Source organism: Engystomops pustulosus, chromosome 4 (assembly GCF_040894005.1).
Source record: "Engystomops pustulosus chromosome 4, aEngPut4.maternal, whole genome shotgun sequence".
Classification (NCBI taxonomy): domain Eukaryota; kingdom Metazoa; phylum Chordata; class Amphibia; order Anura; family Leptodactylidae; genus Engystomops; species Engystomops pustulosus.
Window position 1 is genome coordinate 216,723,874 of NC_092414.1, and position 27,786 is coordinate 216,751,659.

The following is a 27,786-nucleotide window of genomic DNA, read 5'->3' on the forward strand; positions in this document are numbered from 1 at the left end:
GGCCAGTACACCAGGAGACACGGAGGAATAGATACCAGGAGACATGGAGGAGCAGATACCAGGAGACAGGCCAGTACACCAGGAGACATGGAGGAGCAGATACCAGGAGACTGGCTAGTACACCAGGAGACACAGAGGAGGAGCATATACCAGGGGACAGGCCAGTACACCAAGAGACATGGAGGAGGAGATACCAGGAGACAGGCCAGTACACCAGGAGACACGGAGGAGTAGATACCAGGAGACATGGAGGAGCAGATACCAGGAGACAGGCCAGTACACCAGGAGACATGGAGGAGCAGATACCAGGAGACAGGCCAGTACACCAGGAGACACGGAGGAGGAGCATATACCAGGGGACAGGCCAGTACACCAAGAGACATGGAGGAGCAGATACCAGGAGGCAGGCCAGTACACCAGGAGGCAGGCCAGTACACCAGGAGACATGGAGGAGGAGATACCAGGAGACAGGCCAGTACACCAGGAGACACGGAGGAGTAGATACCAGGAGACAGGCCAGTACACCAGGAGACACGGAGGAGTAGATACCAGGAGACATGGAGGAGAAGCAGATACCAGGAGACCTGGAGGAGGAGCAGATACCAGGAGACAGGCCAGTACACCAGGAGACATGGAGGAGGAGTTACCAGGAGACAGTCCAGTACACCAGGAGACATGGAGGAGGAGATACCAGGTGATATGGAGGGGGAGCAGATATCAGGAGATTTGGAGGAGGAGATACCAGGAGACAGGCCAGTACACCAGGAGACATGGAGGAGAGGCAGATACCAGGAGACAGGCCAGTACAAGAGGAGACATGGAGGAGAGGCAGATACCAGGAGACAGGCCAGTACACCAGGAGACATGTGCAACATCCCCCACCGGGGCCCAGCCTTTTCTTGGGGCCTGGAGGCAGCCGGGGCCCAGAATACCGGAGTGGCTGGCGGTTGCGGCCTAGGCACGCTGTGGTCACGGTGCTTGGTATGGGGAGCGGAGGGATGTCCTACAGCCTGGCAGGTCTCCAGCAGGTGGTGTGTACAAGAAATATGGAGGGAGAGGCAGATGTACTGGTTCTCCCTGGAGTATCCAGGAGGCAACATTGTGCAAATCAACTTACAGTTCTTTATTGAACAGCAGGCAACGGCCAAATGATTAACAGCAACTTCGGCAGATTGGGCAAGCTGGAAGAGTCATGGAGAGCTGGTCCACAGGAAGGTTACACGCAGCCTGGTGGTAGATTCAGGCTGGGCTCATACCAGTAGTGCTGACCCCAGGTTTTGGATCTCGGCTCTGGGTTAAAGTCTCCTGACTTGCCCTGGGTGCTAGGCAGAGGCCTGAGACACCTGTGGTTCCTGGTGTAAGGACACTGGCTATGGCAGACAGACCCTGAGGTCTCTTTCTCTCAGAGGAACATGACTTAAGACCACGTGCTCCACTAGGGGTTTATATACGCCCTTGGTCAGGAGGTAGCACTCCAGCTTGCTTTACAAGAACATCATTGGACAGTATTGTTGCCTCTTAGCTTACCAGGCAGTGGTTACAGCTGCAATCACTAAGTTCTCCAATACCTAGAGACTTCCTAGAGAGGTGATCAGTCTCCCTAACAGCTCCTGACATGGAGAGGGCACTTTTCTCTACTACCACCTTGCCTATGCATTGGCAGGGGTGTTGCATACCCCCTTGGTAATTGAACAAGTCGCCCACAGCTCGGCTATGGACCGGTTGGGAATTTAGGCTGGAGCTGGCTAGCACTACACAGCATCCAGGAGGTCCACACACTCTACAACCTGTAGAAGCGAAGACTCTGCCGCCTCACCGACCCTATGACTGCCCAATAGACTTGATGCTGGGCACATCTCCTCCATGGGGTCGAGTGTATCCCCTATCTGTTCCCAAAACCATTGCCACGTCGGCCTACGTGAAGGAGAACCTGCAAGTCTTCTTCTCCTCTACAGTCTTGGATTCTTCTTCGTGGCCAGAAGAATGGTTCCCTCCGTCCATGCATCGTTTATCATGGCCTCAATAAAGTTACGGTAAAAAAAACGTTGCCCACTGCCTCTGATCACTGAACTTTTTGATCGCCTACGTGGTGCAAAGTTTTCACCAAGTTGGACCTGCGGGGGTCATATAATCTCATCCGCATCCGTGAAGGTGATGAATGGAAGACCACCTTCTATACCGGAGACGGGCACTTCGAGTACCTTGTCATGCTGTTTGGACTCTGTAATGCACCAGCTGTGTGAAAAGACAAAAAAAAGGGGACAATAGGGCCCCAGCAGTGTTCCAGGAGTTTGTTAATGACATTTTTAGAGACTTACTATATACCTGCGTCGTGGTCTTTTTAGACGATATCCTGGTATTCTCCACAGACCTTGAGTCCCATCGGGCCCATGTACGGCAAGTTCTCAGGGCCAATCGTCTATATGCCAATTCTTCCTCTACTTGGGTACATCATCTCTAACAAGGAACTTCAGATGGACCTTGCCAAGTTGCCTGTGGTACTTCAGTGGCCCCGCCTAGTAGCTCGTCATCCAGTCTGTATGTACACAGACCACAAGAATCTCCTATACCTCCAGACTGCTCAGCTTCTCAATCCTCGACAGGCTCGTTAGCCCCTTTTCTTCTCCCGTTTCAACTTCCTGATACATTTTCTGGTACTGGTTCTTGCTGCTCCAGTTGACCTTCGGCAACTTCCTCCTGGCAAGACCTACGTCTGACCTGCCCTGAGGGAGAGGATACTGACTTAGGGTCATTGCTTTTGTGTGACTGAGCTCCCTGGGGTGCAACACTCTGTCACCCTCATTTCCCGTTTCTGCCCGAAACAAGACATCTTGTCTTAAACCCAAAGACACACTCTTCTGAGTGCCAAAGTGTCCCGACTGGGCGTGGTACATATCCAGCACTATCTTGGCATCCCTCCTGTGGATCACGATCTGATACAGTCAGTCATAGTTAATGGGGTCCAGAGTTCTCCTTTTCAGTAGGCCCTAATACATGCCTTAAGTCTTTCTCTAGCTCCTCAGTTGGGACAATTCTCCGTCAGCCCAGCGTCGACGGATCCTTTCAGGAACTCCCCCCCTAGAGGGGTAGTCCATTAGTTCTCCTATGGCGCTGCTATCAGCCTGGAGACTCAACCAGAGGTCCTTTCCTGTGGGTGTCACAGATTCTTCTTGTTGCGGGACAGGTGCCGCTTCAGAGGGCATGGAGTAGACTCACTGGGCATCTTGTTGCACAAAGTGGGCACAGAACGCTGGCATCTCACTGTCTTCCCACTGAGCATCCATGGAGGGTCCGGTCCACTGCTCAAGTGGTGTTGCCAGTTGCGCCGGAGAAGAGGCTAAAGTGACATCTTCCAGATCCACTGGCTCAGCCTCCTCTTGGGGCTCAACAGGCAAGCGTTCTCCAATGACGATCTCCTTGAACTCAAGAAAAGAAGCCTGGGAGTGTTATAGAGACAGCATTTTTAATTGCTTTCCACATGTCCTGTAGGGAAAGGGCAAAATCTCTAAGAGATTCTTGGGGTTTCTGTCTTTTCCCAAATAATTTCTGCTTCAGCTCCGAGGCAGGGCACTTCTCAATGGTGGTGCGCAGCCTACTGAGGATTCTGACCACATTATGGCGTTCCACTCTGGGCCTAAACTTGACTTCCCGGAGAGCGGGTCCCTTTAATTGCCCGGTTAGAATGCCCACTTTCTGCTCTTCTGTGAGCGGATACAGGTAGCTAGCAGCTTGGCTCTAAATTCAGAGAAAGTGGGGCAGATTTACTTACCCGGTCCATTCGCGATCCAGCGGTGCGTTCTCTGCGGTAGTTTCGGGTCTTCCGGCGATTCACTAAGGCAGTTCCTCCGACATCCACCAGGTGTCGCTGCTGTGCTGAAGTCCGCCGAGGTCCGCCAGAGCTCACGATCCGTTGCTGAGTGCAGGTAAGCGCGTGTCCAGTGACACTTTTTTTTAAAAAAATGTGTCGGTTTTTCCGAATCCATCGGGTTTTCATTTGGCCACGCCCCACGATTTCCATCGCGTGCACGCCGGCGCCGATGCGCCACAATCCGATCGCGTGCGCCAAAAACCCGGGGCAATTCAGGGAAAATCGGTGCAAAACGGAAAAATTTGGGTAACCCGCCGTAAAAACGTGATTCGGGCCCTTAGTAAATGACCCCCAGTGTGTAACTTTCCTTCATAGTGGAGCAACCAGGGGGCCCCAAGATAGTAGGGCATAGTCAGGGGCATAAATGTGGTGGCACTGGTTGTAGTAGAACTAGGCAAGCTATCCGGAGTGTTTGGCATGCTCCTCTGCCCTGACGAGGGTTCTGGCGACAGGAGTCATTACAGCACAGTGTCCTTTTCCTGGTCTGACATGGTTGGGCTAGTCTCCCCGAGTCTAAGGGGTTAGGAGGTGTATCAATGTCTGTTGCTATGGGCGATTCCCCAGCGGTACTCACTCCGGTGCATGATGTCGGCAATCCGGCCGGTGCGCACGTGGTCGACAGGCTCCTCGGTAGCATGCGGCATATACTAAGGAGGCCGATTAACCCTCTTCCTTGCTGGGCTGTGACCACTCCGGCTACTCCTCCAAGGTACTTTGTGCCACAAGCGCAGGGGGCGATAAATATCCTGTTTGTGACGCCACTTGCAACATCCCCCACCAGGACCTAGACATTTCTTGGGGCCTGGAGGCAGCTGGGACCCAGAATACCGGAGTGTCTGGCTGTTGCGGCCTAGGGCACGCTAGTGTCACGGTCACGGGACTGGAGGGCTGTCCTACAGCCTGAAAGGTCTCCAGCAGGTGGTGTGTGCAAGAAATTAGATGAGGGAGAGGCTGATGTACTGTTCTCCTTGGGACACTCTCCTGAGTGTCTTTAAGATAAGTCCCTGGGTAATGGATGGGGAAGCCCGTGGTGGTAACAGTCGTATCCAGGAATCAGACGGGAGGCAACGTTGTGCAAATCAACTTACAGTTCTTTATTGAACAGCAGGCAACGGCCAGACGATTAAAGGCAACTTTAGCAGCAGATTGGGCAAGCTGGAAGAGTCGTGGAGAGCTGGTCCACAGGAAGGTTACACGCAGCCTGGTGGTAGTTTCAGGCTTGGCTGGTGCAGATGGAACTGAATTTGGGTGGTGGATCTCAGCTCTCGGCTAAAGTTTCCGAACTTGCCCTGTATGCTAGGAGGGGCCTGAGGCACCTGTGGTTCCAGGTATTAGGACACTTGCTATCGCAGGCGGACCATGAGGTCTGGTTCTCTCCTTACTGCTCTCTGCAGGCTAAGACAGACAGACCACGTGCTCCCGTCAACCAGGGGTTTATATACTGCCTTGGTCAGCTGCTAGCACTCCTACACTCAGCTTCTCCTTGCTTGCTCCTGACATGGAGAGGGCGCTATTAGCAACTACCACCTTGCCTATGCTTTGGCAGGGGTGTTGCACATGGAGGAGCAGATACCAGGGGATAGGCCAGTAGACCAGGAGACATGGAGCAGGGGTCTCAGGGGCCTCACAGAAGCCAATGTAGTAACAGGGCCCCATAGTAGCCAGAAAAGGCTTCACAGTAGCCAATATAGTAATCGTGCCCCCACGATAGTCAATAGACAAAGTGTCCCAATATTAATCAATATTCAGAAGCAGATGCACATCTAAACCTCCTGATTTCCCAGTATTATATTGGTGAATTCCATAACATCGGTAGTACCCTTTGGTTAAAGAGTTCATTAATTCCAGAATTTAGGAGATCACCAAGTGCCAGAGGGTCTAACTATGTGTGATAGAATTAGCTGCCCAGCGGAGGAGATCTTATATCTGGGGCTATTTTAAGACTACATTAACCTTGAAGAAGTCAAGACTGAGACACGATAAGACTCCGGATTCCTCTTCCTTCATTCTTCTGCCTGACGGAATTCCACAGCTCATCTGCCGGACATCCATCCGTGTAGCATCCTGCACCCTGCGCTGTCACTCATCACCTGGGGGGAAGTGCTCTGCCGTATTACCATAAGGATGGGGGGAGGAGAAATGGAAATACAGGTGAGTACAGACCAGAAAGAACACACTAAATACTGCCCCCTATGTACAAAAATATAACTACTATAATACTATCTCCTATGTACAGGAATATAACTACTATAATACCGCCCCCTATGTACAGGAATATAACTACTATAATACTGCCCCCTATGTACAGGAATATAACTACTATAATACTGCCCCCTATGTACAGGAATATAACTACTATAATACTGCCCCCTATGTACAAGAATATAACTACTATAATACTGCCCCCTATGTACAGGAATATAACTACTATAATACTGCCCCCTATGTACAAGAATATAACTACTATAATACTGCCCCCTATGTACAAGAATATAACTACTATAATACTGCCCCCTATGTACAGGAATATAACTACTATAATACTGCCCCCTATGTACAGGAATATAACTACTATAATACTGCCCCCTATGTACAAGAATGTAACTACTATAATACTGCCCCCTATATACAAGAATATAACTACTATAATACTGCTCCCTATGTACAAGAATATAACTACTATAATACTGCCCCCTATATACAAGAATATAACTACTATAATACTGCCCCCTATGTACAAGAATATAACTACTATAATACTGCCCCCTATGTACAAGAATATAACTACTATAATACTGCCCCTATGTACAGGAATATAACTACTATAATACTGCCCCCTATGTACAGGAATATAACTACTATAATACTGCCCCCTATGTACAAAAATATAACTACTATAATACTATCTCCTATGTACAGGAATATAACTACTATAATACTGACCACTATGTACAGGGATATAACTACTATAATACTGCCCCCTATGTACAGGAATATAACTACTATAATACTGCCCCTATGTACAAGAATATAACTACTATAATCCTGCCCCCTATGTACAAGAATATAACTACTATAATACTGCCCCCTATGTACAGGAATATAACTACTATAATACTGCCCCCTATGTACAAGAATTTAACTACTATAATACTGCCCCCTATGTACAAGAATATAACTACTATAATACTGCCTCCTATGTACAAGAATATAACTACTATAATACTGCCCCCTATGTACAAGACTATAACTACTATAATACTGCCCCCTATGTACAAGAATATAACTACTATAATACTGCCCCCTATGTACAGGAATATAACTACTATAATACTTCCCCCTATATACAAGAATATAACTACTATAATACTGCCCCCTATGTATAAGAATATAACTACTATAATACTGCCCCCTATGTACAAGAATATAACTACTATAATACTGCCCCCTATGTACAAGAATATAACTACTATAATACTGCCCCCTATGTACAGGAATATAACTAATATAATACTGCCCCCTATGTACAAGAATATAACTACTATAATACTGCCTCCTATGTACAAGAATATAACTACTATAATACTGCCCCCTATGTACAGGAATATAACTACTATAATACTGCCCCCTATGTACAGGAATATAACTACTATAATACTGCCCTCTATGTACAAGAATATAACTACTATAATACTGCCCCTATGTACAAGAATATAACTACTATAATACTGCCCCCTATGTACAGGAATATAACTACTATAATACTGCCCCCTATGTACAGGAATATAACTACTATAATACTGCCCTCTATGTACAAGAATATAACTACTATAATACTATCTCCTATGTACAGGAATATAACTACTATAATACTGCCCCCTATGTACAAGAATATAACTACTATATTACTGCCCCCTATGTACAAGAATATAACTACTATAATACTGCCCCCTATGTACAAGAATATAACTACTATAATACTGCCCCCTATGTACAAGAATATAACTACTATAATACTGCCCCCTATGTACAAGAATATAACTACTATAATACTGCCCCCTATGTACAAGAATATAACTACTATAATACTGCCGCTATGTACAGGAATATAACTACTATAATACTGCCCCCTATGTACAAGAATATAACTGCTATAATACTGCCCCCTATGTACAGGAATATAACTACTATAATACTGCCCCCTATGTACAGGAATATAACTACTATAATACTGCCCCCTATGTACAAGAATATAACTACTATAATACTGCCCCCTATGTACAGGAATATAACTGCTATAATACTGCCCCCTATGTACAGGAATATAACTACTATAATACTGCCCCCTATGTACAGGAATATAACTACTGTAATACTGCCCCCTATGTACAGGAATATAACTACTATAATACTGCCCTCTATGTACAAGAATATAACTACTATAATACTGCCCCTATGTACAAGAATATAACTACTATAATACTGCCCCCTATGTACAGGAATATAACTACTATAATACTGCCCCCTATGTACAGGAATATAACTACTATAATACTGCCCCCTATGTACAAGAATATAACTACTATAATACTATCTCCTATGTACAGGAATATAACTACTATAATACTGCCCCCTATGTACAAGAATATAACTACTATAATACTGCCCCCTATGTACAAGAATATAACTACTATAATACTGCCCCTATGTACAAGAATATAACTACTATAATACTGCCCCCTATGTACAAGAATATAACTACTGTAATACTGTCCCCTATGTACAAGAATATAACTACTATAATACTGTCCCCTATGTACAGGAATATAACTACTGTAATACTGCCCCCTATGTACAGGAATATAACTACTATAATACTGCCCCCTATGTACAAGAATATAACAACTATAATACTGCCCCCTATGTACAAGAATATAACTACTATAATACTGCCCCTATGTACAAGAATATAACTACTATAATACTGCCCCCTATGTACAAGAATATAACTACTGTAATACTGTCCCCTATGTACAAGAATATAACTACTATAATACTGTCCCCTATGTACAGGAATATAACTACTATAATACTGCCCCCTATGTACAAGAATATAACTACTATAATACTGCCCCCTATGTACAAGAATATAACTACTATAATACTGCCCCCTATGTACAAGAATATAACTACTATAATACTGCCCCCTATGTACAAGAATATAACTACTATAATACTGCCCCCTATGTACAAGAATATAACTACTATAATACTGCCCCTATGTACAAGAATATAACTACTATAATACTGCCCCCTATGTACAAGAATATAACTACTATAATACTGCCCCTATGTACAAGAATATAACTACTATAATACTGTCCCCTATGTACAAGAATATAACTACTATAATACTGCCCCTATGTACAAGAATATAACTACTATAATACTGCCCCTATGTACAAGAATATAACTACTATAATACTGCCCCCTATGTACAAGAATATAACTACTATAATACTGCCCCTATGTACAAGAATATAACTACTATAATACTGCCCCTATGTACAAGAATATAACTACTATAATACTGCCCCTATGTACAAGAATATAACTACTATAATACTGTCCCCTATGTACAGGAATATAACTACTATAATACTGCCCCCTATGTACAAGAATATAACTACTATAATACTGCCCCCTATGTACAAGAATATAACTACTATAATACTGCCCCCTATGTACAAGAATATAACTACTATAATACTGCCCCCTATGTACAAGAATATAACTACTATAATACTGCCCCCTATGTACAAGAATATAACTACTATAATACTACCCCCTATATACAGGAATATAACTACTATAATACTGCCCCCTATGTACAGGAATATAACTACTATAATACTGCCCCCTATGTACAAGAATATAACTACTATAATACTGCCCCCTATGTACAAGAATATAACTACTATAATACTGCCCCTATGTACAAGAATATAACTACTATAATACTGCCCCCTATGTACAAGAATATAACTACTATAATACTGCCCCTATGTACAAGAATATAACTACTATAATACTGTCCCCTATGTACAAGAATATAACTACTATAATACTGCCCCTATGTACAAGAATATAACTACTATAATACTGCCCCTATGTACAAGAATATAACTACTATAATACTGCCCCTATGTACAAGAATATAACTACTATAATACTGCCCCCTATGTACAGGAATATAACTACTATAATACTGCCCCCTATGTACAAGAATATAACTACTATAATACTGCCCCCTATGTACAAGAAAATAACTACTATAATAGTGCCCCTATGTACAAGAATATAACTACTATAATACTGCCCCCTATGTACAAGAATATAACTACTATAATACTGCCCCTATGTACAAGAATATAACTACTATAATACTGTCCCCTATGTACAAGAATATAACTACTATAATACTGCCCCTATGTACAAGAATATAACTACTATAATACTGTCCCCTATGTACAAGAATATAACTACTATAATACTGCCCCCCTATGTACAAGAATATAACTACTATAATACTGCCCCCTATGTACAAGAATATAACTACTATAATACTGCCCCCTATGTACAGGAATATAACTACTATAATACTGCCCCCTATGTACAAGAATATAACTACTATAATACTGCCCCCTATGTACAAGACTATTACTACTATAATACTGCCCCCTATGTACAGGAATATAACTACTATAATACTGCCCCCTATGTACAAGAATATAACTACTATAATACTGCCCCCTATGTACAGGAATATAACTACTATAATACTGCCCCCTATGTACAAGAATATAACTACTATAATACTGCCCCCTATGTACAGGAATATAACTACTATAATACTGCCCCCATGTACAAGAATATAACTACTATAATACTGCCCCCTATGTACAAGAATATAACTACTATAATACTGCCCCCTATGTACAAGAATATAACTACTATAATACTGCCCCCTATGTACAAGAATATAACTACTATAATACTGCCCCCTATGTACAAGAATATAACTACTATAATACTGCCCCCTATGTACAAGAATATAACTACTATAATACTGCCCCCTATGTACAGGAATATAACTACTATAATACTGCCCCCTATGTACAGGAATATAACTACTATAATACTGCCCCCTATGTACAAGAATATAACTACTGTACTATAATACTGCCCCCTATGTACAGGAATATAACTACTATAATACTGCCCCCTATGTACAGGAATATAACTACTATAATACTGCCCCCTATGTACAGGAATATAACTACTATAATACTGCCCCCTATGTACAGGAATATAACTACTATAATACAGCCTCCTATGTACAGGAATATAACTACTATAATACTGCCCCCTATGTACAAGAATATAGCTACTATAATACTGCCCCCTATGTACAAGAATATAACTACTATAATACTGCCCCCTATGTACAGGAATATAACTACTATAATACTGTCCCCTATGTACAGGAATATAACTACTATAATACTGCCCCCTATGTACAAGAATATAACTACTATAATACTGCCCCCTATGTACAGGAATATAACTACTATAATACAGCCTCCTATGTACAGGAATATAACTACTATAATACTGCCCCCTATGTACAAGAATATAGCTACTATAATACTGCCCCCTATGTACAAGAATATAACTACTATAATACTGCCCCCTATGTACAGGAATATAACTACTATAATACTGTCCCCTATGTACAGGAATATAACTACTATAATACTGCCCCCTATGTACAAGAATATAACTACTATAATACTGCCCCCTATGTACAGGAATATAACTACTATAATACTGCCTCCTATGTACAGGAATATAACTACTATAATACTGCCCCCTATGTACAAGAATATAGCTACTATAATACTGCCCCCTATGTACAAGAATATAACTACTATAATTCTGCCCCCTATGTACAAGAATATAACTACTATAATACTGCCCCCTGTGTACAAGAATATAACTACTATAATACTGCCCCCTATGTACAGGAATATAACTACTATAATACTGCCCCCTATGTACAGGAATATAACTACTATAATACTGCCCCCCTATGTACAAAAATATAACTACTATAATACTGCCCCCTATGTACAGGAATATAACTACTATAATACTGCCCCCTAAGTACAAGAATATAACTACTATAATACTGCCCCCTGTGTACAAGAATATAACTACTATAATACTGCCCCCTGTGTACAGGAATATAACTACTATAATACTGCCCCCTGTGTACAAGAATATAACTACTATAATACTGCCCCCTATGTACAAGAATATAACTACTATAATACTGCCCCCTATGTACAGGAATATAACTACTATAATACTGCCCCCTATGTACAAGAATATAACTACTATAATACTGCCCCCTATGTACAGGAATATAACTACTATAATACTGCCCCCTATGTACAGGAATATAACTACTATAATACTGCCCCCTATGTACAAGAATATAACTACTATAATACTGCCCCCTATGTACAGGAATATAACTACTATAATACTGCCCCCTATGTACAGGAATATAACTACTATAATACTGCCCCCTATGTACAGGAATATAACTACTATAACACTGCCCCCTATGTACAAGAATATAACTACGATAATACTGCCTCCTATGTACAGGAATATACCTACTATAATACTGCCCCCTATGTACAAGAATATAACTACTATAATACTGCCCCCTATGTACAAGAATATAACTACTATAATACTGCCCCATATGTACAAGAATATAACTACTATAATACTGCCCCCTATGTACAAGAATATAACTTCTATTATACTGCCCCCTATGTACAAGAATATAACTACTATAATACTGCCCCCTATGTACAAGAATATAACTACTATAATACTGCCCCCTATGTACAAGAATATAACTACTATAATACTGCCCCCTATGTACAAGAATATAACTACTATAATACTGCCCCCTATGTACAAGAATATCATCTCTATACTACTCCCTGGACATATATACATCCCTCTATACATTCCTAGTAGTGGGTGTGGCCTGTCAGGACTGGTGACACTGGTGACAGCTGGGCTTTGCACTGGGCAGGGGGCGTCACAGTGTGTAATGTCTTGGTGGAGAGAAGATGATTTAGTCTCTGTGGTAGAAGACCCCGTATACTGTCATTACATAGCACGTGCCCCTCTCCTGCTCTCTGTGCTGTATTAGGGTCCCCTGGCGCTGGGCGTGGATCTGACACTCTAGTCATGGGTTGGGGTTTGAGAACTTTCCTCCTGCTTCCACTTCTGAGCTGTGAGTCACCTCTCTATCTGTCTGTCTATGTATAGAGCTGGCGCGTTGTGTGTCTCCTGTGTTTTCCGGCTCGCTGTCTGTGTCCAGGGGAGATTCCTCATCCTGGTTTAGGCCACGACACATGAGAAGACAAGTAAACACCGTCACCACCAAGAACCTCCATGAGGTCCTAACCCTGATCATGTGAGAGGGGCCCCAATAATACATAAACTAGCCAAAAAAACACCTTCCTAGCTACCCAATAATACATCTAGTCACACATTTATGTGCATTGAACTCATTGGACATGAGGTCATGACGTTAGGATCCTTTATATATAGCGGTGGTGGCTGTCACCATTGGGTTGGATCTTGTCAAGAACGAGCTATGATGAAGCTTCCAAATAAAACCAATCCTCCAAATTCTCAACCCCCTGGTCCATTTTTGAGAATGTTCAAACTTCTCAGCTGCTGAGATCCTCAATGAGTAACTATCATGAGTGGAGGAACATCGACATCCATGGATCCAGCAGAGCGAGGAACCATGATGGATGCTTCCAAATATGAAAGAGTTGTTCCTATGGTGGAATACTCTCCATGATGGACAACCTCTATATCTCCCCATTCAGGCATATAGCACTGTGAACCTTCAGTTGACCAATGAAGAATCTCCACCGAAAATGTCCACCTAAAATTTCTAGAATACGAGCTTCTTTCACATTCTTCTCCTGTTCTTCTCCACTTGCCCCAGGGTCGTTGGCGCAGGAGGCTCGTCTGATTGAAGATCTCTTCTCCAACTACGATAAACTATCTCGTCCGGTGAAGTCCATCAACGACATCATCGAAGTAAAGCTGAAACTTACCTTGACCAATCTCATCTCGTTGGTAGGTGTTCTCCATGAGTTCAGCCATGGCTGGTGGAATACTTTGTGGTAACACGTGGTCCTCATTTATTTATTTTGGCAGAAAGAACGGGAAGAGACCCTGACGACCAATGTGTGGATATTAATCGTGAGTATAACATGTACAGAACGGACGACCAGAGGCAGAAGACTATTTTGGTTGTGCATTTACTACTTACCTCTTGTTCAATTTTAACCTCAAAATCTAAAATTTCCTTAAACCATCAAATATTTTACAATATCTGATAATCCAGCATCTGTCAAGTCCCATTGAGACAAGTTTCAAAGACTGTAATATTGATGGTCTATTGATGGTTGCCCATGTGTAGGTATGGAGTTACCCAAAGTGCCAAACATCTAGAGGTGGTAGTGCTTGGTATTGCACCAAAAACCCATTACCGTGAGATGCAACACCAACCACAAGCAAATCTATAGCCTGGTCACCACCGATGAAGAGGTGGTGGCCCCTTCATCCAGCTACCAGGTGTGGTGCTGGTAGATGAACCCCCATTTTTTTAGTTCTTCTTGATTTTAACTTCAGCATGTAAGATTAAGGTGATTTGCATGAACCTTAAGAAGGAGACAACACATTCTCTAGGTTGGTGGACAAGTGGCCCCATTCTTGTTGAGGATGGATAATGGGTGGCATAGGGGATAGATATCTGTGGTATAGAGGGTGATCTGCTCTATACAACCCAATAGTGGATTGTAATATAGGCGGTTATAGTCCAAACCTTCTAGGGGGCCCAGGGCCACCTAAACTACCCAGCTAATTTTATACTCTGAAGGACCTTCACCCATGAAATCCTGGCACGTTTGTTCCTGCTCTCAACACACATGTACACAAGAGCCATTTCTTGACCTTTGAAAGTGCATCTCCAGTTGAGGTCCAAGAAGCTGAGATCTGGGTCCCGTAGGCAGGATCCTCTCTCTTGTGAACCCAAAAAATTTTTTATTACTCTCTTAAGACATGGGATGATTACCGACTGACCTGGAATGAATCTGACTATGGTGGCATTGATGTTGTACGGGTTCCACATCATATGGTATGGCTTCCGGATATAGTCCTGGAGAACAAGTAAGTGAAGAGATATCATCTTATCATTCTCCACTATGGGGCAAACCATTCCCAATCCTATGTTTTTTTTCCAGTATTGATGGTCAGTTTGATGTGGCATACTATGCCAATGTGCTGGTGTACAGCTCTGGGTATATGTATTGGCTTCCACCCGCCATCTTCAGGAGCACTTGTAGTGTTGACGTGAAATACTTCCCGTTTGATTGGCAGAACTGCTCCTTGGTGTTCAGGTAAGGCAATCCATCCACCACCATGACCATGGCCATATCCATACATTATTTGTAAAATTTGGTGTCATTTTGAAGCTAAATCCATATTCATCTAAAAGTCACCTGACCTATTCATTGGTGGACACGTTGATGGATGATATTTAGTTTCAAAATTTTGGGTTGTTTTATCTTTGTAAAGGTCAAAAACTTACAACGCCAAGGAGGTTGACCTGCAATTGGCTCTTGATGATGACAATCTGTATAAGGTAGAATGGGTGGACATTGACCCGGAAGCATTCACAGGTAAGTCCTTAAACGTAACTTCAACAGCATATAGAGGAGATTTCTCCTGTAGGTTTTTTCCTTATAGAGATCTTCCACACAAAGGATGTTGGGCCATAAGATGCGTCTCTTCAGGAGATATATTGTACCTGAGCTGACTGCATGGTGGACTTCCAGAGATCACCAAATGAAGCACCTTATTGTCTGCAGATGATTTCTGTCAGTGGGACCCATCCCAAAGGGTTGACCATTAATAGAACTAGGAGTATCACTTTGAGACATTTTTCCAAGTTGGGCCTTGGGTTCCTTACATCCTATTGATCCTTGTATCCAATGTTCTCCCGAATTGTCATCCTGATGAGTAAATTCTTTCATTGACCATTTCTAGAGAACGGAGAGTGGGCAATAAAGCATCGACCTGCCAAGAAGGTTATAAACAAGGCTTACACAGCAGAAGATCTGGAGTACCAGGAGATCCGCTTCTACTTGATTATCCAACGGAAGCCACTGTTCTACATCATCAATGTCATTGTGCCTTGTGTTCTGATATCTTCACTGGTCGTACTGGTCTACTTCCTTCCAGCTAAAGGTGAGGTGGCTCTGCTCCACATGGTGTTTACCAAGTCCAGTCCATAAGCCACCGGTTGGGTTACATTCTATGTCCATCCGTTGGTAGTCTATAAGCCAAAGGCTGGGTACAATATCAAGTCCATCCATTGGCTATCCAAGTCACTAGTATCATTCAGTGGTAGCCCATAAAGCCAAAAGCTTGGTACCATGTCAAGTCCATCTATTGGTAGTCCAGAAGCCTCCAGATTCCAAGTCCAAAACATCACGTAAATCACGTCTTTAAGTCATGTAGATCTGAATTGACTTTGTCTCCATATTATTTACTTTCCATATTCTACAGCCGGTGGCCAGAAGTGTACGGTGTCCATCTCAGTCCTCCTGGCCCAGACTGTGTTCCTGTTCCTCATAGCTCAGAGTGTCCCAGAGACCTCGCTCAGTGTCCCGCTCATCGGCAAGTAGGTGACACCATCTGTTACCAGAGTTGCTGGTTGGAAGCTCTCTGATCACAGTTGGCCTAAATGAGATATTACTCTTCCAGATACCTGATCTTTGTGATGCTCGTCTCCACACTCATCGTTCTCAGCTGTGTCATTGTCCTCAACGTATCACTGCGGACGCCGAGTACCCACAACCTGACCGCAAGCGTGAAACACGTGAGCACCTCAATAATATGCATCAATACACACCTCACACTAAAGCTTCCCAATGATATAATGTAAGGGTCTCTGAGGAACACCAAGTTCCTCAACTTTGATTGAGAGATAGAACCACCAATTTCCACCATGTGACCAGGACTCATAGGACGACTTCACTTGGTATAAATATCAGTAGAGCGTTGTCCACAGCTCTCCATGTGTCACCAGATTATGTGTGGTATCAGCTCTCTCTTCACTGACCCCAGGCTGAGATGATGTTCTTGAGGGACAAGATCCTGTATGTGAGAATTGTTCAAGTGTGTTTCATATTTACAATTTATGTTGGATGATTGTGGGATATTTTATCCGGCAGATGCTTCTGGAGGTGCTACCACGTTACTTACATATGGAGATAGCTCCATGTGATGAGGTGGAGGACACGCCACGAGAGAGGAGGAGAAGCTCCCTGGGGATCATGCTGAAGGCGGAGGAGTACATTCTGAAGAAGCCACGGAGCGAGCTCATGTTCGAAAAACAGAGAGACAGACATGGGATAAGCCGGGCCCACAGAGGTAAGAGGGACATAGAAAAGAGGAGGCCCGGGGTGAACCAAGATAGTCATGTAACATGGTAATGAGGAGGCGAAGGAGGAGCAAGGGCAACAGTTATGAGGAGGTTGAGGCATTTCATGATGAAGGACCACAGTGATGAGGAGGTTTGGGATGTAGGACCACAGTGATGAGGAGGTTTGGGATGTAGGACCACAGTGATGAGGAGGTTTAGGATGTAGGACCACAGTGATGAGGAGGTTTGGGATGTAGGACCACAGTGATGAGGAGGTTTGGAATGTAGGACCACAGTGATGAGGAGGTTTGGGATGTAGGACCACAGTGATGAGGAGGTTTGGGATGTAGGACCACAGTGATGAGGAGGTTTGGGATGTAGGACCACAGTGATGAGGAGGTTTAGGATGTAGGACCACAGTGATGAGGAGGTTTAGGATGTAGGACCACAGTGATGAGGAGGTTTGGGATGTAGGACCACAGTGATGAGGAGGTTTGGGATGTAGGACCACAATGATGAGGAGGTTTAGGATGTAGGACCACAGTGATGAGGAGGTTTGGGATGTAGGACCACAGTGATGAGGAGGTTTAGGATGTAGGACCACAGTGATGAGGAGGTTTGGGATGTAGGACCACAGTGATGAGGAGGATTAGGATGTAGGACCACAGTGATGAGGAGGATTAGGATGTAGGACCACAGTGATGAGGAGGTTTGGGATGTAGGACCACAGTGATGAGGAGGATTAGGATGCAGGACCACAGTGATGAGGAGGACTAGGATGTAGGACCACAGTGATGAGGAGGTTTAGGATGTAGGACCGCAGTGATGAGGAGGATTAGGATGTAGGACCACAGTGATGAGGAGGTTTGGGATGTAGGACCACAGTGATGAGGAGGTTTGGGATGTAGGACCACAGTGATGAGGAGGATTAGGATGCAGGACCACAGTGATGAGGAGGACTAGGATGTAGGACCACAGTGATGAGGAGGTTTAGGATGTAGGGCCGCAGTGATGAGGAGGTTTGGGATATAGGACCCCAGTGATGAGGAGGTTTAGGATGTAGGACCACAGTGATGAGGAGGTTTAGGATGTAGGACCACAGTGATGAGGAGGTTTAGGATGTAGGACCACAGTGAGGAGGAGGTTTGGGATGTAGGACCACAGTGATGAGGAGGTTTAGGATGTAGGACCACAGTGATGAGGAGGTTTGGGATGTAGGACCACAGTGATGAGGAGGTTTGGGATGTAGGACCACAGTGATGAGGAGGTTTAGGATGTAGGACCACAGTGATGAGGAGGTTTGGGATGTAGGACCACAGTGATGAGGAGGTTTGGGATGTAGGACCACAGTGATGAGGAGGTTTGGGATGTAGGACCACAGTGATGAGGAGGTTTGGGATGTAGGACCACAGTGATGAGGAGGTTTAGGATGTAGGACCACTGTGATCAGGAGGTTCGGGATGTAGGACCACAGTGATGAGGAGGTTTAGGATGTAGGACCACAGTGATGAGGAGGTTTGGGATGTAGGACCACAGTGATGAGGAGGTTTGGGATGTAGGACCACAATGATGAGGAGGTTTAGGATGTAGGACCACAGTGATGAGGAGGTTTGGGATGTAGGACCACAGTGATGAGGAGGTTTAGGATGTAGGACCACAGTGATGAGGAGGATTAGGATGCAGGACCACAGTGATGAGGAGGATTAGGATGTAGGACCACAGTGATGAGGAGGTTTGGGATGTAGGACCACAGTGAGGAGGAGGTTTGGGATGTAGGACCACAGTGATGAGGAGGTTTAGGATGTAGGACCACAGTGATGAGGAGGTTTAGGATGTAGGACCACAGTGATGAGGAGGTTTGGGATGTAGGACCACAGTGATGAGGAGGATTAGGATGCAGGACCACAGTGATGAGGAGGATTAGGATGTAGGACCACAGTGATGAGGAGGTTTAGGATGTAGGACCACAGTGATGAGGAGGTTTAGGATGTAGGACCACAGTGAGGAGGAGGTTTGGGATGTAGGACCACAGTGATGAGGAGGTTTAGGATGTAGGACCACAGTGATGAGGAGGTTTAGGATGTAGGACCACAGTGAGGAGGAGGTTTGGGATGTAGGACCACAGTGATGAGGAGGTTTGGGATGTAGGACCACAGTGATGAGGAGGTTTGGGATATAGGACCCCAGTGATGAGGAGGTTTAGGATGTAGGACCACAGTGATGAGGAGGTTTAGGATGTAGGACCACAGTGATGAGGAGGTTTAGGATGTAGGACCACAGTGAGGAGGAGGTTTGGGATGTAGGACCACAGTGATGAGGAGGTTTAGGATGTAGGACCACAGTGATGCGGAGGTTTGGGATGTAGGACCACAGTGATGAGGAGGTTCAGGATGTAGGACCACAGTGATGAGGAGGTTTGGGATGTAGGACCACAGTGATGAGGAGGTTTGGGATGTAGGACCACAGTGATGAGGAGGTTTGGGATGTAGGACCACAGTGATGAGGAGGATTAGGATGTAGGACCACAGTGATGAGGAGGTTTAGGATGTAGGACCACAGTGATGAGGAGGTTTAGGATGTAGGACCACAGTGATGAGTAGGTTTGGGATGTAGGACCACAGTGATGAGGAGGTTTAGGATGTAGGACCACAGTGATGAGGAGGTTCAGGATGAAGGTAGATGAATCTGCTCATGAATGGTGTGTAGCATGGTGAACATCTAAGCTCCTGATGATACCAGAATAACCTTTGAGCTCCGTCCCCTCCTCAGTTAACCCCTTTGATGCAGATGTTACCACCACTTTGTACCGGAGTTTGGCCCAATGTGGCCCAGAAATCAAGGACTGCGTGGACGCCTGTAATTTCATCACAGCCAGTACTAGGGGGCAGAATGCTACTGGAGCCGTAAGTGTCCTTACTAATGACCTACCCACCAGCCCCCCACTTCACTGTCCACCACTCTATTTATCTATTTGGTACAGTCCTATAATGTCCCTGGTGGTCTAGTGATCATCTATAGCTTATATACATATATGTGTGTATATACCGATTTTAGTGGTTTGTCATGTACAGTTTTTAACTGTTGTATCCCTGGTGGTCTAGTGGTTTATTTAATAGAATCTATAGTGATATCTAGGTCTTCGCAGTATTATCCCTGGTGGTCTGGTGGTTCATGTTACATCCCTGTTTCATTTGCTTTTGAAACGCCTTTGTGTTAACTGATATAAAAGTTTATACACAATATCCCTGGTGAGTTAGTGGTGAACAATGCGGCCACTGGACGCCTAGTGTATTACCAGGAGATTTTGATGACATGAAATGTACTATAATATAAGACCTTTTGTACGATCAGTCTGACCTCCGAGATACAAGGGTCTATGTCACTAATAAAGAGCTGTTTACCAGCTCGGCATGGCTCCTGGTGGTCTGGTGGTAATTAATTAGGACATCCCTGGTGTATTAGTGGGAAGTAAGAATGATGTCATTGTAGAGCTTGTGGGCAGCTTAAAAAATATTCTTAGTGGTCTAGTGGGAAGTAATAATGATATCCCTGATGGGCTAGATGGAAGTAATAATGATATCCCTGATGGGCTAGATGGAAGTAATAATGATATCCCTGATGGGCTAGATGGAAGTAATAATGATGCCCCAGGTGGTTTGGTGGGAAGTAATAATGATATCCCTGATGGGCTAGATGGAAGTAATAATGATATCCCTGATGGGCTAGATGGAAGTAATAATGATGCCCCAGGTGGTTTGGTGGGAAGTAATAATGATATCCTTGATGGAAGTAATAATGACGCCCCTAGTGTTCTAGTGGGGAGTTATAATTAAATCCCTGGTGGTCTAGTGGGAAGTAATAATGATAAACCTGGTGGTCTAGTGGGAAGTAATAATGATAAACCTGGTGGTTTAGTGGGAAGTAATAATGATAAACCTGGTGGTTTAGTGGGAAGTAATAATGATAAACCTGGTGGTCTAGTGGGAAGTAATAATGATAAACCTGGTGGTCTAGTGGGAAGTAATAATGATAAACCTGGTGGTCTAGTGGGAAGTAATAATGATATACCTGGTGGTTTAGTGGGAAGTAATAATGATAAACCTGGTGGTCTAGTGGGAAGTAATAATGATAAACCTGGTGGTCTAGTGGGAAGTAATAATGATAAACCTGGTGGTCTAGTGGGAAGTAATAATGATAAACCTGGTGGTCTAGTGGGAAGTAATAATGATATACCTGGTGGTTTAGTGGGAAGTAATAATGATAAACCTGGTGGTCTAGTGGGAAGTAATAATGATATCCCTGGTGGTCTAGTGGGAAGTAATAATGATAAACCTGGTGGTCTAGTGGGAAGTAATAATGACATCCCTGGTGGTTTAGTGGGAAGTAATAATGATGCCCCTGGTGATCTAGTGGGAAGTAATAATGACATCCCTGGTGGTTTAGTGGGAAGTAATAATGACCTCCCTGGTGGTCTAGTGGGAAGTAATAATGACATCCCTGGTGGTCTAGTGGGAAGTAATAATGATGCCCCTGGTGATCTAGTGGGAAGTAATAATGACATCCCTGGTGGTTTAGTGGGAAGTAATAATGACCTCCCTGGTGGTCTAGTGGGAAGTAATAATGACATCCCTGGTGGTCTAGTGGGAAGTAATAATGACATCCCTGGTGGTCTAGTGGGACGTAATAATGATGCCCCTGGTGGTCTAGTGGGAAGTAATAATGATATCCCTGGTGGTCTAGTGGGAAGTAATAATGATAAACCTAGTGGTCTAGTGGGAAGTAATAATGATAAACCTGGTGGTCTAGTGGGAAGTAATAATGATAAACCTGGTGGTCTAGTGGGAAGTAATAATGATATACCTGGTGGTTTAGTGGGAAGTAATAATGATAAACCTGGTGGTCTAGTGGGAAGTAATAATGATATCCCTGGTGGTCTAGTGGGAAGTAATAATGATAAACCTGGTGGTCTAGTGGGAAGTAATAATGACATCCCTGGTGGTTTAGTGGGAAGTAATAATGATGCCCCTGGTGATCTAGTGGGAAGTAATAATGACATCCCTGGTGGTTTAGTGGGAAGTAATAATGACCTCCCTGGTGGTCTAGTGGGAAGTAATAATGACATCCCTGGTGGTCTAGTGGGAAGTAATAATGATGCCCCTGGTGATCTAGTGGGAAGTAATAATGACATCCCTGGTGGTTTAGTGGGAAGTAATAATGACCTCCCTGGTGGTCTAGTGGGAAGTAATAATGACATCCCTGGTGGTCTAGTGGGAAGTAATAATGACATCCCTGGTGGTCTAGTGGGACGTAATAATGATGCCCCTGGTGGTCTAGTGGGAAGTAATAATGATATCCCTGGTGGTCTAGTGGGAAGTAATAATGATAAACCTAGTGGTCTAGTGGGAAGTAATAATGACGTCCCTGGTGGTCTAGTGGGAAGTAATAATGACGTCCCTGGTGGTCTGGTGGGAAGTAATAATGACATCCCTGGTGGTCTAGTGGGAAGTAATAATGACGTCCCTGGTGGTCTGGTGGGAAGTAATAATGACATCCCTGGTGGTCTAGTGGGAAGTAATAATGATATCCCTGGTGGTCTAGTGGGAAGTAATAATGATATACCTGGTGGTCTAGTGGGAAGTAATAATGATATACCTGGTGGTCTAGTGGGAAGTAATAATGACGTCCCTGGTGGTCTGGTGGGAAGTAATAATGACATCCCTGGTGGTCTAGTGGGAAGTAATAATGACGTCCCTGGTGGTCTGGTGGGAAGTAATAATGACATCCCTGGTGGTCTAGTGGGAAGTAATAATGATATCCCTGGTGGTCTAGTGGGAAGTAATAATGATATACCTGGTGCTCTAGTGGGAAGTAATAATGATATCCCTGGTGGTCTAGTGGGAAGTAATAATGATATACCTGGTGGTCTAGTGGGAAGTAATAATGATATACCTGGTGGTCTAGTGGGAAGTAATAATGATATCCCTGGTGGTCTAGTGGGAAGTAATAATGATATCCCTGGTGGTCTAGTGGGAAGTAATAATGATAAACCTAGTGGTCTAGTGGGAAGTAATAATGACGTCCCTGGTGGTCTAGTGGGAAGTAATAATGACGTCCCTGGTGGTCTGGTGGGAAGTAATAATGACATCCCTGGTGGTCTAGTGGGAAGTAATAATGACGTCCCTGGTGGTCTGGTGGGAAGTAATAATGACATCCCTGGTGGTCTAGTGGGAAGTAATAATGATATCCCTGGTGGTCTAGTGGGAAGTAATAATGATATACCTGGTGGTCTAGTGGGAAGTAATAATGATATACCTGGTGGTCTAGTGGGAAGTAATAATGATATCCCTGGTGGTCTAGTGGACAGTTACAATAATGTCCCCCTTTTCTGTTGCAGGAGATGGAGAACTGGGTGATGATCGGGAAGGTGCTGGATGTGCTGTGCTTCTGGCTCGCCCTCCCGCTCTTTGTGGTGGGGACTCTCGCCATATTCCTCATGGGACATTTTAATAGCGTTCCTGATCGCCCCTTCGCTGGCGACAATCGTGTCTATGAGCCCTGATCGGAGCCGCGGGGTCCTGCAGGGGTCACTGGGGTCACACAGCCGCCATAGCGTCTCCTACCTCCCCCAAGTCAGGAGAATGCGGCTTTTCCATTCAAATTTTACAGTTTTTGATTTTAAAGTAAATTTTAGTTTTTTGATTTCAGGTTCTTGAATGTTACCAATAATTGTGTGCCCGTCCCTTTAAATAAAGTCCCTATTCTCGACCAGGAGATTGTTCAGATTTTGCCAGGAAACATCTCACAGCTGAGGATTTGTTACAATTGCATCCAGCCTGGAGATTCCTTTGAAAAGTTTAAAGGCACAAATACATCTCACAGCTGAGGATTTGTTACAATTGCTCCAGTATAGATGATTCCAATATTTTCCTATGTAAGAGGACATCTGCACTGGGCAGCTGAGGATTTGTTACAATTACATCCAGGCAAGATTTTCCAGTAAGATGACATCTACATTGAGCAGCTGAGGATTTGTTACAATTACATCCAGGCAAGATTTTCCAGTAAGATGACATCTACATTGAGCAGCTGAGGATTTGTTACAATTGAATTGTCTCTAGACAAATTTACTCCTCCTGTGTAAGTTTAAGGGTCTGTCTACATGTGGTGGCTGAGGATTTGTTACAATTGCATCAGGTCTACATATTCCTCTGCGACTTTAAGAATGCATCTAAATGGGACAGCTGAGGATTTGTTACTATTGCATCTACTCTATGTGTGACTTTGAAGGTCTATCCGTACCTGACAGCTGTTGTTTTGTTACAATCTCATCCTGTCTGAATGTTTCTCTGAGCGTCTTAGTACATCTTCACTCGGCAGCTGAAGATTTGTTACAATTGCATCCAGTCCAGGATACATTAACTCCAGTTTCATTTAGACTGATACATTGTTACAAAATATCATCCCAGAAGACAAATCGGTGCTGACCGAGGATTCTATAGGTCACATGCAATTGTAACAACCCCTCAGCTGTGATACAGACTAGAAGATATTAGTAATTGTTAGTGCATGTGCTACCTCTGCAGGGAGTCTTGATGGAGTCTTGTCTCTCAGGTCGTGGTGGTCTCTGACTATGGAGAGGGGTCTGACCCTGATATGGGGTAAGAAGGATGATCCTGGCTGGGGTCCATATCTGACGCCTGCAGGAGGGGGCCCTTGGCTGGTCAGGGGGGGTCACTAGATACGTTACTCTGGCCAGGACGGGGTTAAGGCGAGGGTCTCGGGTTGGCAGTAATAGGTGACAGCTGTATGTGATCCTCTTATATCGGGGGGGGTGGGCGCTGGCACCAGACCCCGGGGGCGCAGGGGCTTCTCTAGATCATCTTCTCCTCCTTTCGGAAATAAAACTTACTTAAAATAACTCAGGAGCTTCTCCTCCAGGGACTCCGCCAGACACCGCGTCCCAAGAGCTGACGCTCTAAGCATGGCCTGGAAGCCCTGCGCCCCGCTGCTGCTGCTGCTGCTGCCCCTCCTGAGCTGTGAGTCCCTGTGTGTGCTTATATATAGTCTGGGGGTCTTATATATGGGGTGAGGGGCAACAAAAGATCACTGGGTGCACAGCGCCCTCCACTGGGCATATTTACTGCCCCTAGCACCCTCATCTGGGGTCTAAATCCTGCCGTGGTAATAGATACTGATCATAGGACCCTAATGTGTGGTATATATCCTGCCCATAGGACCCTCATCTGGGGTATATATACTTTACTATAGGACCATCATCTGGGGGTATATATCCTGTTCATAGGACTCTTATCTGGGGTATTTATCCTGCCTTAGGGCCCTGATCTGGGGTATCTATCCTGCACCATAGGACCCTCATCTGGGGTATTTATCCTGCCCCATAGGACCCTCATCTGGGGTATATATACTTTCACATAGGACCATCATCTGGGGGTATCTATCCTGCCCATAGGACCCTCATGTGGGGTATCTATCCTGCACCATAGGACCCTCATCTGGGGGCATGTATCCTCCATTCTCTGGGGTATTTATCCTGTACTATAGGACCCTCATCTGGGGGGTATATAACTTTTATATAGGACCCTGATCTGGGGTATATGTCCTGCACCATAGGACCCTCATCTAGGGGGTATATAACTTTCACATAGGACCCTGATCTGGGGGTATGTATCCTCCATTCTCTGGGGTATTTATCCTGTACTATAGGACCCTCATCTGGGGGATATAAAACTTTCACACAGGACCCTTATCTGGGGGGATGTATCCTCCATTCTCTGGGGTATTCGCACTTGATCTCTCAGCGCCATCTTGTGGCATATTTTTCTTATCTCCCCTGTAAACATGTGACCACTTCCAGGACCATTATCCCAGCAGTTGCCTCCCAGGGGATGGTGCCGGGTGCAGGGTCATTGGTTCGGAGTTCTTAATTTTGGTACAAACCAGTAACCGGACTCCACAACCGCAGCCACAAATAAGTACAGAAACATCGGGTCAGGGTCCTACATCAAGTTCCTTCTCATTCTCCATGATTCTATAGTCAGTTCACAGCAGTATCACAAGCACATGAACAAGCAGGACCACAACATCAGGACATCAAACAATCCAGCAGCACATGAACAAGCAGGACCACAACATCAGGACATCAAACAATCCAGCAGCACATGAACAAGCAGAACCACAACATCAGGATATAAAAAATCCAGCAGCATATGAACAAGCAGGACCACAACATCAGGATATAAAAAATCCAGCAGCATATGAACAAGCAGGACCACAACATCAGGATATAAAAAATCCAGCAGCACATGAACAAGCAGGACCACAACATCAGGATATAAAAATATCCAGCAGCACATGAACAATGAGGACCACAACATCAGGATATAAAAAAGTACACCAACACATGAACAAGCAGGACCACAAAATCAGGATATAAAAAATCCAGCAGCACATGAACAAGCAGGACCACAACATCAGGATATAAAGAATCCAGCAGCACATGAACAAGCAGGACCACAACATCAGGATATAAAAAATCCAGCAGCACATGAACAAGCAGGACCACAACATCAGGATATAAAAATATCCAGCAGCACATGAACAAGCAGGGCCACAACATCAGGATATAAAAAATCTAGCAGCACATGAACAAGCAGAGCCACAACATCGGGATATACAAATTTCCAGCAACACATGAACAAGCAGGACCACAACATCAGGATATAAAAATATCCAGCAGCACATGAACAAGCAGAGCCACAACATCAGGATATAAAAATATCCAGCAGCACATGAACAAGCAGGACCACAACATCAGGATATAAAAATATCCAGCAGCACATGAACAATGAGGACCACAACATCAGGATATAAAAAAGTACACCAACACATGAACAAGCAGGACCACAAAATCAGGATATAAAAAATCCAGCAGCACATGAACAAGCAGGACCACAACATCAGGATATAAAGAATCCAGCAGCATATGAACAAGCAGGACCACAACATCAGGATATAAAAAAATCCAGCAGCACATGAACAAGCAGGACCACAACATCAGGATATAAAAATATCCAGCAGCACATGAACAAGCAGGGCCACAACATCAGGATATAAAAAATCTAGCAGCACATGAACAAGCAGGGCCACAACATCGGGATATACAAATTTCCAGCAACACATGAACAAGCAGGACCACAACATCAGGATATAAAAATATCCAGCAGCACATGAACAAGCAGGGCCACAACATCAGGATATAAAAATATCCAGCAGCACATGAACAAGCAGGACCACAACA

At 44.2% G+C, this 27,786-nt stretch overlaps 2 protein-coding genes across 6 annotated transcripts in view; both read left to right on the forward strand.

The window, feature by feature from the left end:
- Positions 1-5,902: 5,902 nt before the first annotated feature.
- LOC140128327 (acetylcholine receptor subunit epsilon-like) lies at positions 5,903-24,219 on the forward strand. 3 transcript variants are annotated; one of them, XM_072149948.1, is made up of 12 exons: positions 5,903-6,019; positions 13,980-14,113; positions 14,195-14,239; positions 15,099-15,208; positions 15,283-15,438; positions 15,617-15,720; positions 16,088-16,288; positions 16,610-16,724; positions 16,808-16,922; positions 17,278-17,476; positions 20,238-20,371; positions 23,863-24,181. In XM_072149948.1, the coding sequence occupies exons 4-12, from the start codon at positions 15,174-15,176 to the stop codon at positions 24,025-24,027; spliced, it is 1,224 nt and encodes a 407-aa protein (XP_072006049.1). In that variant the 5' UTR covers positions 5,903-6,019; positions 13,980-14,113; positions 14,195-14,239; positions 15,099-15,173; the 3' UTR covers positions 24,028-24,181. The 3 variants fall into 3 exon arrangements, with proteins under 3 accessions (XP_072006049.1, XP_072006048.1, XP_072006046.1); XM_072149947.1 differs by lacking the exon at positions 5,903-6,019 and adding an exon at positions 12,946-13,250 and having other exon boundaries at positions 20,256-20,371; positions 23,863-24,219; XM_072149945.1 differs by lacking the exon at positions 5,903-6,019 and adding an exon at positions 12,951-13,250 and having other exon boundaries at positions 23,863-24,219.
- Positions 24,220-25,353: 1,134 nt separating this feature from the next.
- LOC140128328 (acetylcholine receptor subunit epsilon-like) overlaps positions 25,354-27,786 on the forward strand; it is a 31,527-nt gene continuing 29,094 nt past the window's right edge. For all 3 annotated transcript variants that reach the window (XM_072149949.1, XM_072149950.1, XM_072149951.1), the window contains exon 1: positions 25,354-25,504. In XM_072149949.1, coding sequence (XP_072006050.1) covers positions 25,450-25,504 — 55 coding nt within the window. In that variant the 5' untranslated portion in view covers positions 25,354-25,449. The remainder of the gene's footprint in view (positions 25,505-27,786) is intronic.